The 10,967-nt window shown below is 35.5% G+C and overlaps 1 protein-coding gene across 2 annotated transcripts in view; it reads right to left on the bottom strand.

The window, feature by feature from the left end:
• Window positions 1-540: 540 nt before the first annotated feature.
• The window catches only part of GPM6A (glycoprotein M6A), a 115,899-nt gene continuing 105,472 nt past the window's right edge, over window positions 541-10,967 (bottom strand). For both annotated transcript variants that reach the window (XM_068137052.1, XM_068137053.1), the window contains exons 5-7: window positions 8,550-8,626; window positions 7,510-7,575; window positions 541-2,856 (exon numbers count right to left, since the gene is read on the bottom strand). In XM_068137052.1, coding sequence (XP_067993153.1) covers window positions 2,704-2,856; window positions 7,510-7,575; window positions 8,550-8,626 — 296 coding nt within the window. In that variant the 3' untranslated portion in view covers window positions 541-2,703. The remainder of the gene's footprint in view (window positions 2,857-7,509; window positions 7,576-8,549; window positions 8,627-10,967) is intronic.

Here is a 10,967-nt window from a genome sequence, read left to right as displayed (position 1 = left end):
TTAGAAACTATTTCACTCTCTTATTCCTGGCATACAGAATTTCTGATACCAAATGCTGACTAAGAGACATATTTGAAGAAATCTGTGCATGGGCAATGAACAAGTTGTAATGCAGTGGAATAAATTATCCAACACTGAGGCACAATTTCCAAAAATGGAAAGCCTGCACACTACAGTTTTACCTCTGATTTCTAAAGGTCAGAGGGAGCTATGTCATGAGAGATGAGTATGGATTTTATTTTTTAATGGTTCGTCACAATAAGATTATTTTTTTTGGTCATAGATTTGACAAAAGCATGTTCTCCAATTGATGTAACATCTCCAGAATATTTTCTTTTTCTGTTATTACTCTTTGTTCTCATAATTTCTGTTATGGGAGCTATCTTCTTGAACATCTAAAAGTAGGTTGTATGAAAAATACATAATATTGAGAACAGTGCTCCAATAGCAATGGCAGTAGAAGAAACAAAGTTTTTCCGTTTCAGATTACAATGATTTGTCTAGTGTAGGCAAAGAAAAAGAACTACGCTACACAAACACTTATTAATAAGTACACAAAGTACACAAGTGTGTTTATTACATTTTTGCAAGCACTTTGTTCTACATTTCAAAAACGCCACCATCAAGCTGTTGGCACATTTATGTACAAAACAGATTAATTGTAATGCCTGCTACAAAGCATTCTTTGTGAAAATACAAACTCTAATACCAGAGAAGAGCCAAAAGCATTAACATCATTACAGGAGTTTAAAAGACATAGTTTTAAAAATCAGCACAAACGTTTTAAGACACAAAACTGAAACACTACAATATAGAATCCAAAAGAGGTTCCTAATACTTTTTGCAGAACTGTAATACCGGTACTGCACATGATCAGAAAACTGTTGACCCTATAGGACAGCCTAAGTGTAAAAAAAAAAAAAGAAAACCAGTTCAAAACCTCAAATCAAAAACACAACCAAAAACCCCCAAAACAGGCAAAAGAAAAGAAAAAGAAATAAAAGTCAATCAACTAATACTACTCAATGCATTATCATGCCACAAGTAACTATAGTTATTACCCTCTACTTACTACAAGAATTGTTAAAAATTACTGATGATGCATGACTAGTAATAGTACAAAGAAGAGTTTTACTCAAGAAGTTTTATTAGAAATGCACTTACACTGAGAGAATTCACAATGGTCCAATAAGTGCACAAAACTACCTAAGATTTTTAACACTGACAAAAATGTCTTGTCAGGCTACATCACTTTAAAAGACATTTTACAGCATTCTTGTAGCATTAGAAATAGGCAAAAGAAAAAAAAAAAAAGCAAAATAAAACAAACAAACAAACAAAAACCTCCACCAAATTTGGTCCAATAATACTGACTTTTCTTAAATAGGGTTTTTTGTTTTGTTTTTGATACAGGTAAGTATTTCAAATTAAGATGATCTATCTTTCTGATAACATTTTCCTATCAAAATAAATGTTCAAATATATTACTACACTTTCAAATAATAAACTCTGTAGTGGTTTCTCACCTTACTTTAACGTAATACAGGTAAACCAGTATGTGTAGGAAAGCTATAAGCCAAGCCATAACATTTATGGAAGTCTCCTTTAATGTGTCTCATACAGTTCAGACAGGTGCAATCCATTTAAATTTTTTTAAGCAGGTAAAAAGACATCTGATCCTACGGTCACTGTGGTTTTGACATATAACTTTCATAAATGTAGCTAAGCAGTAATTTCTTACATTATCACATGAACAGCTCCAATTTAGCATAGTCATCATTGAATTAAAGAGAGATCATTCTGTAAAAAACTATGGATAACTATATCACTTAATTAACAATTGTCTATATACCATAACTCTTTAACAGGTAGCCGTGGTATTAAATTCCTTCAAAAGGCAAGTGGCCATGCATTGTTAGCACCACGGTCTGCATGCTCACAATACAAACAGGAATTATCACCCATTGAACTTGGAACAAGAGAATAGTCTTTAAAAACATCAATAATAATACAATGTTAACAAAGATAAGAAGCACTTTTTTTCTTTTTTTTTCTGGTTTTTTTCTCTTTTTTCTTTTTTTTTCCTTTTTTCTTTTTTTTTTTTTTACCCACTATTACAAATTTAGAAATTGCACCTTTGATTGTTTAAAACTTTCTTAGGACCTTCACTCACATTGATCAGGGTCCATCTGGCAAGTTTTCCAAATATAAAGGAAAGTCATCTGAATGTTTTCTCTATGTATTGTACATCATGTACAATGGTCCCTTTGAAGTATACCTGTAGTTAAAGTAGTTATTGAACTCAAAACTAAAAAGTATAAAAAGCTACTTTTTTTTTTTTTCTCCAAAAACATATAAGAAACAATGCAAAAAGTGTTATGCATAACACATACAAAGTGATTAAAAAAATCAAACACATATTTGTATTTGACAATAGTTTAGTATCTTTGATCTAGCAGAACTAATTAGATTAAAAGAATTCAGGAAAGGCTATTTAGAAGCTTTGTGGTAGAGAATGGTCACACAGAGTAAGAACTAATTAAGAAACCAAGTGCTAGACAACCAAGAATTGTACAGGGGTGATATGTAAGTCACCCAAACTATCTTTTGTGAGAAGCACTTCCAATTGTTTTTTAAATGGTTGGATAGCCTTTAGTTAAACAACAAAGCATTCACATGTTAGAAAGTAAGACAGGGTTTCTTTTATGTGTAAGCATTGAGCCGTTCTTTAGAGCGAGTAGAATGAATATCATGAAGCTCTTGTTCCTCCTTTGATTTGATATCTTCATATTTCTGCATTCTGCATGCATCTTTCACATAGGCCCAGTTGGCAGACAAGACCATGAGATAGTGGACCTGTAAGAGAGGTAACACAGAGGTAAGAAACAAGAGACCTAATCAAATAGAGTATGTTCAGCCATGAAAGCCCTAGGGTTGAGATTGGATTTTCATCTAAACCTAACTAACATTGTTAAACTAAGAAGCTACATGATGTGAATTTCATTCATCTTGAGATTACTCAATTAACAGCTGTTACTGTTACTGTGACTAGGAGTTGGTAGCAATGGTTATAAAAGAATTAAAATCTAAAAATTAAGTAAATCATCCCTGCTTTACTATTTCAGCTAGTCTGAAAACCTATGTGGAAAAATGTCTTCTGGTTATTTCTTGCAGTCTTCTTCCCACTGAAACACTATTTGTTAAAGTAGTTCCTTAAGACAGAAATATGCTGTAGACACATCTGTTGTCTTATGATTACAATAGAGAAGAGCTGATTTTTTTCTTTCTTGTTAAAGTTAGCATTAGCAATCCTTTTAGCCATGACTTCTTTCTTCCAAATGTAGCTTCTAGATGTCTTTTCAAACCCAGCTAATGTAGGAAAAAATTGCCAAAAACCAAAGAATATTTTCAGCTATGCAAAATGTGACAAAATATAGTTAAAAGTAAACTTGAGTTCTTAAAAGGCACACAGTTCTCACAATTTACTTGAGCAGTTTTATTTCACTGCTGTATTGGTTATCCCACAATTCATTTATGTAATTCTTCATATCGTATAGAAAAATAACGTGATCTGTATGATTTTTAAAAGGCTTCTGTTCATCCCAAATGATGCAGAAATTATATTAATGTTCTAGGTAAATTTTTTAACATCTAAAAATAACTTTATTTGTTTTAAGAAAACAAAATTGGGAGCTTTGCAAAAACAAAATAAAAAATTATCTACATAGAAGGGATCACTTGCAGCCAGTGCAAGTTACCAGGTGAATTATGATGACATATTCCCAAAAGCTTGGTTTATTTGTGTTAGTAAATGAGGACAGAATGTCTATGAATACATCTGAGGATTAAACACCAGTTAAAGGATATTTGCAATATTGTCACATGAACAATTTTTTTTCATGAGGCTTTGAGTAAATTTAATCTGAAAGTTAGTGAAAGGTAACTTACCTGTACAAAAAATTAGGTTCTGCCAATGTTTTACAATATACAGGATGTAAAGCACCCTACTTGACTTTGATATGGAGCTTAGTGGGTTATAAGAATGACATGGTATGGCTGCCAGTAACTGAGCTTAACAACCAGTTGGTCAAACAAAGTGATAAATTTTAATACAATGCCAATACAAGGAGTGAAGCTGAGGCCTCCTACTGCCAAAGCTACTTTATTCAAAACGCCTGAGTTTAATCTTCACACTTGTGGCCATATACTTTGACTACCTGTTAGAGCAACAAGCTGCTATCCTGTCCACTCCAACTTCCCAGGTCTGGGCCTTTCAGAATATCTGTAGACTTTGAAAACTTTCCTTTTGAAAATGGACCTCAGATTTCCCACTTTCAGTCTGCTGGATCTGCTTACAAGAAGCCTCTGACCGTCTCAAACTTTTCTCCCTCTCACCTAAGGACATGTTCTATTGGCTCTGTATTCAGCCAGAAAGTAAAAATGTTTAGTAGTAACATTCAACTAGTATATTCTAAGACTCTCTGGACATTTATTCTTCCCTTAGCAGGTTTTCAGACACTTTCTGATGAAAGCATCTCTTAAATCTCTTAATCATCTGTCTCAGTAGCCACAAAAAATTTATTGAAATCAAAAAAATTCCACTCCTCCCTAAGAAACTGAAAAACTAAACTAGGATTCAGTTACTGAAAATTTGGATAGAGTAATCATAAAAACACTGAGATTGTGCAGATTATTGTGGCAGTTTTAGGCACAGTTCTCCTGTTATTATTGGACTGGTTTAGATATATGAGTATTTTAGATTCCTAGTAAGTGGACAGAACCCATTTAGTAAGTTTTTTTCTTTTATATATTTAGCAGTCCCATCATCTTTGGTTTTGGCTGGGTTTATTTATTTATTTTTATTTAATACCAGGTTCCTAGATAACATTGCACACTAAGGACATCATCTTTAAGTGGCTGTCTAATTGCATTTCGCAGTTCCATGACCTGAACACCCTGAAGCCAGTGGGGTCCTGCTAAGGCTTATTCAAATTGATGCAGAGCAGCTTCCACAGTCTGCCTCAGGATGTTTCACCTACAGATACATGCAAGACCATACAGGGTCTTTCTTTATCTGTGAAACATTCCTGTTTAATATTCTTCATAGGGTAAAAGTATACTTCAACACTTTAAAGCTGCAGAATTGCAGCTAAGCTAGGAAGGGGCTTTTTTGTTTGTTTGTTTTTCCTTTCTTTTAGGACATGTCATCAGCCCAGCAGGGCAGAAGCCCAAATAACTCTTCTCCTCTCCTTACATGAATCTAACATTCTGCAGAGGATCACAATAATACTGGGGAAGAGGGACTAGACATATATTTCCCTTGTTCTTAGTCTTAGGAGCATTGATTGCATCTCAGTCTTATAGGTCAGATCTTCTGTAGAAGTTCAGGCAGAGAGTACTGTTCACATGGTAACTGGGAAACTGTGTATCTTATAATTCAGTTTTGATCATTCAGCGGTGGTTGGGGAAAAACACCACAGGCAGAGTGCTTCCTAGTTTTACAATCAAACTTTTGGGACATTATAATTTAAATTTAAACAACTTCATATCTTTTATCTCAGACAACATTGACAACAGTAAAAGTGTTATTATGCATTACTTTAATGATCAATTCTGTATCCATTTATTATCCATTCAGACATAATAAAGAACAGTAATATGCAGAATCAGTAAAAATGAAGAACATTTCTTAACCTATAAATGTGGTCTGATATACCACTTTTCGAAATTATCACCATCAGAGTGGAATTTGCTAGTCTTCAGCAGATCACAATGGAAGGTTAAAATCAATAATTTAATCACAAAATAGAATGTAAACCCTTACCAGCACTTGGAAATATACAATTTGCTAGAACTTAGTCTCTTAACATATATTTCTACTGAAGCAGTGAGTGTTATCATGCCTGCTCTGTGCAGCCATAGAACATAATAAAGCGTAATATATTAAAAAATATGTTAATAAATGTGAACCATCAAAGTGAATTTCTAGTGGATTACTGATTGGTGTAAAACATCTATGGCATCTGTGATATGGTATTGTGAGCTTCGGGGGTTTAAAGCTTAGTTTTACATATTTAAACTACATTGATCACTGTAGCTACTGAATTTGCTTTCAACGAAGATGTTTTTGTTTGCACTGAAAAACACTTGGTGGCTGTTATGATTCAAACCTCTTCTTTGAAATTTAGAATTGTTATCTGAACAAATTACCATTTGATAATTACTCTGCAGAATGCCCAGGGAGGTGGTGGAGGCCAGACCCCTGGAGACATTCTGGGTTAGGCTTTATGGAGCTCTGAGCAATCTGATCTAGTTGGGAATATCCCTGTTTACTGGGGGGGTGGGGGTGGGAGGGTGGGGAGGTGGTGTGTTGGACTAGATGACCTGTAGAGGTCCCCTCCAACACAGTGCATTCTGTGATTCTGTAAATATATTTCAAAACAATAATGTGCTGGATAACTAATAGTTCCATGGATATACTTTCCTAACACAAATATGCATTGTTATTATTATTACTATTATCATCATCATTATTATTGGTTTTGCAATTAGTAGTAGAAAAAACTAAAATTGGAAAATCAAATTAATTATTACTAGTACTTATAATCTATTAATATACTTCTTATTTGTGGTCTTGTGTGTAGAAAGTATATGTTTTTCATTTAGCTGTCTCCATTGTGTTGGCAGGTGCCATGTAATACTGAGAAAATGGCAGAGAATGAAAAAAAAAACCCACTAATGCAGCAGGAATACTAGCTTCATTGAATAATATCTGACTGTTCCTTTTAATAAATGCAATTCTAAAGAGAATTTAAAATGTATGGCCCCAGGATTCAATGAAAAATTACTGGTAACAGTAGCAATAGTAATCACCATCACTAACGCTTTTCTTATAAAATGTGTCAGGACTGAGTAACAGTCACTTTTCCTTTCGCATTTCACTTGTACAGAATCTCCATTCTAAAAATATCTTTAAGCAGACACAGCAGACAAGATGGAAGAGCAGGGCAGTAGCTCATGCAATTTTCCTCTCAGTGGAACGTTCTCACTGGTAAAATGTCATCAAGGTAATATTTTTTACAAAACAGAAGGGAAAATTAGTCCTGACAGGAGATCTGACCATTCACACATATGCATAGAATTGAGAGAGAGTCTGTTCCTAAAATAGCAACATGGCAGGCCTGTGAGTTTACAGAAGGTATAGCTCATAAAAGTATATCACCATGGTCATGGGACATGTAAGCTCAGACAGAACTGAACGGAGCAAGAGAATGCTAAAAATTCTTAGAATGTGGATTTTTATTAAACAAAAAAATAATTAACTTCTACTTCAAAGGGAATCCATCAATATATTAAAAACTGAAAAAGGATAAGATAGAGTTTTGAATTACCTGATTATATTTTAGTAATAGCATTGAGCGACAGTATGAAAATTGAACTACTGATACTAAGTAGTAAAGAGAATATATTTGAGACAAGGGTGGAACTACAAAGCACTGGGTGGCTTACCATAGCGATGACTGCTGCTCCAGCTCCAGCGAGTGCCACAATGAATAAGTGGAATGTCATGTTAAGCTGCAAAGTGGGACAAAGAAAAGGACTTTCATGGTGGTACACTAAACACAAACTGAACAAAAAGTCAGGATGACAGAGCAAATAATTACCTTCCTAGTGCCGCCCTGCTACTTTTTCCAAAAGATTGACATTACTACATGACATTGTGCTTGTGGTTGGTTTTTTTTATGATACTCATATAATGGAGAAAGCCTATTTTAAGATAGTGAATTTAAATCATAAATGTTATTAAAAACAATCATTTAAAAACAAACAGTCCAGCACTGTGTGCTGACTGCACAGCAAGGGCCACATTTTCTTAAATGGTTTTGGTATAGAAACAGACTATGTACCTTAACTCTAAGAAGATTTATTCAGACACAGTGAGACCCAGAGGAACATTTAGCAAAGTAGCCTCTGCCTTCAGAAGGATGAAGATTTAGCCCCATTTTCTGTTTTAGATAGGTGTAATTTTATTTGTCCTGTCTTCATTCCTGATTATTTGAAACACAGAAACCTCACCTGCACTGAAATACAGGGCCTTTGCCAAAGGGAAAAATTACATAGGAAAATATAGGACTTTCTATCCTAGCAGACTGCAAGATTTGGTCAAATTCATTTGAAATTTTTACTCTCCTGTCACAACAGCAATCATAAGATCTTTAAACAGTGATTCATTATATAGAGCTATTCACTGTGCAGCAAGTACATTAGCTTTCAGAAAGATCTCAGTAAAAAAAAATACATGACAATGGAAGTCTTAAAAACAACAAATGTATTTAGAAAACAAATGTCTGGAGAACCTGCATAGACTAAATTTTGTAGGTGGTGAAAGACTAGGAAAAGTACTTGCTGGCTATATTTTCCACTGGGAGTTTGTTCCATCACTATACTTAGAAGTAGAACATTAAGAGTAAGAAGAAAACACCACATCAGTTACTTCCCATAGTAACATATATTATAGATTTGCCAAAAGTATTATCACTTTTATTCACCTCATTAGAGTCACACATCTTGATGAAGCTTTCTGATGAAGTGCAAACCTTCTTTTCCTCTCCAATAGTTACAATACCTGGAGTGGGATAAATATCACAGTATTTAGTATTGCTAGTACATGGCAGGTTACTTCATGTGAGCCAGAAAGCTAAGAAGAAGAAAATCTTGGCTGCTTTGCAGAACTTTTTTTAAGAACTGGAGCATCTTCCCTATGAGGGCAGGCTGAAAGCTGGGGCTGTCCAGCCTGGAGAAGCCAAGGCACTGGGGAAACCTTATAGCAGCTCTCCAGTGCCTACAGGAAAGCTGGAAATGGACTTTTTACAGGGGCATGTATTGATAGGATGAGGTTGCATACTGAAAGAGGGTAGATTAGATTAGACATTAGGAAGAAATTCTTCACTGTGAGGGCAGTGAATCACTGGAATAGGTTGCCCACAGAAGTTGTGGATGTTCCATCCCTGGAGGTGTTCAAGGCTGAGTTGGGTGGGGCTTTGAGCAACCTAACTAGGTGAAGTTGTCCCTGCCTATGGTTGGGGGCTTGGAACTAGATCAATGTTTAAGGTCCCTTCCAACCCAAACCATTCTATGACAGTTTCGGCCATCACAAAATTAACACATCATCTATTTAATAAAAGCCCCAGTAGGAAATATGTAGGTAATATTTTTACTTTTTTATTTTGTCATTCTGGTAAGTACTTTCATTCCAGATTTCGATCAGCACAATAATCAAAACACCAGAAAATTATTTGAGGTCAATATATACATTTACCATGCTGTTCACAAACATTCTCTATGCTCATGTTGATCTAGTACAAAGCTGCTTTTGCAAGTTATTAGAAAGCATTATGCAAACATATACTTTATTGTAATAATAGTTTCTCTACCATGAAAAAGGACACTGCTCCTTCCTATTAGTGATCAGTGGGTTTTACACTGTATTTACAAGAAGCATGTACCTTCACAGAACATACATTTTATATGTTATTGTTCAATGTATACTTTAAATAGAATTATTAATACAAGTAGGCATTATTATTAGAAACATAAAAGGTCACAGAAAGAAGAATTAATACTCTTGATGAGATCTGTACAGAAAAAATGCTTTCTCAACTCACCTGTTATGCTGTGGAGAACAAAACCCATCATAACATTTTAATTTCACCCCCCATAAAAACAATAATGTGGAATATTTTGTTTCACCTTAAGTGAAATGTTTAATATGAACCAAACTCTTTCATTCCTAAGCAATACAGCATTTGTTATATCTCAGCAGTTAAAAATACACTGTGAAATATATATTCAGACTATGGGAATTGCTTTGAGAAGCCTGAACTCCTGGGGGCTGATTGGGTTTAACTCTCTGAGAAGGGCAAGAGCTTTTTTGACAAAAGCCTTGCCAAATTAGTGAAAAGAACTTTAGACTAAAGCTCTGGGGGAGGGATTCCTCAGTCCATCCTACCACTAGTACTTTGAGGTCCGTGCCAGCAGCTCATGCCTAGAGCCTGGAGAAGAACTGGAGGCCATTAGGAGAGCACTTGAAGTGCAGGACAAAGGAATCCCAGACATTAAATCAGTTTCTACAGGGGCCCAGCATAACTTCCTCTGTGCTAATGCAGGTGGAATGATGAACAAACAAGAGGAGATAGAGATAAGCATGTCTACAAGGGTACCATATTATTGGCATCACTGAGACATGGTGGGATGGCTCCTATGACTACAATGTTGAGACAGAGGATCACAAGCTCTTTAGAAAAGATATGCAGGGGAGGTGAGCAAATGTCACCCTTTAACTCTGCAACCAGCTCATGGAGCTCAACCTGGTGATGGATGAGAAGATGACTGAAAGCTTGTGGGTCAGAATTAAAGGCAGGGCAGGGACAAGTGACATTATAATGGGGGTCTGCCACAGGCCACCCGGCTAAGAAGAGTAAGAGGATAAGGTCTTCTACAGACCGATAGGAGCAGCATTTGTATTCACATGCCCTGGTCCTCATGGGGAACTTTGACCATTCTGATACTTGTTAGAGGGACAAGACAGCAGAACACAACAATTCTGGTAAATTCCTAAAAGGTATTAATGACAATTTCATTCTCCAAGTGGTTGAGAAGACAATGAGGGAAAGTACTATTCTGGACTTTGTTCTCACCAACAAGGAGGGCCTGGTGGAGAATGAGAAACTTAAGGGCAACCTTGGGTGCACTGACCACAAGATGGTGGAGTTCAGGATCTTTAGGGTGACAATTCTGGGAAGACGGACAATATTGATTCAAATTTGTCAGGCCTGGAAATGCAGTGCATCTCTAATATACTGCCTTGACTAGGGGGTAAAAGGATAGAAAGAGATGCTTAGTTACTTCAGAAACACTGAAACAATTTGTTTCAGATACAGGGAAGCAAAGCAATGTGAAGCTTTCTT

This window comes from Melanerpes formicivorus, unplaced genomic scaffold (assembly GCF_026170545.1).
Source record: "Melanerpes formicivorus ecotype bairdi unplaced genomic scaffold, bMelFor1.0.p_v2 SCAF_4, whole genome shotgun sequence".
Taxonomy (NCBI): domain Eukaryota; kingdom Metazoa; phylum Chordata; class Aves; order Piciformes; family Picidae; genus Melanerpes; species Melanerpes formicivorus.
The sequence above is the reverse complement of the archived record's forward strand: the minus strand, read 5'-3'. Positions and strand labels throughout refer to the sequence as shown.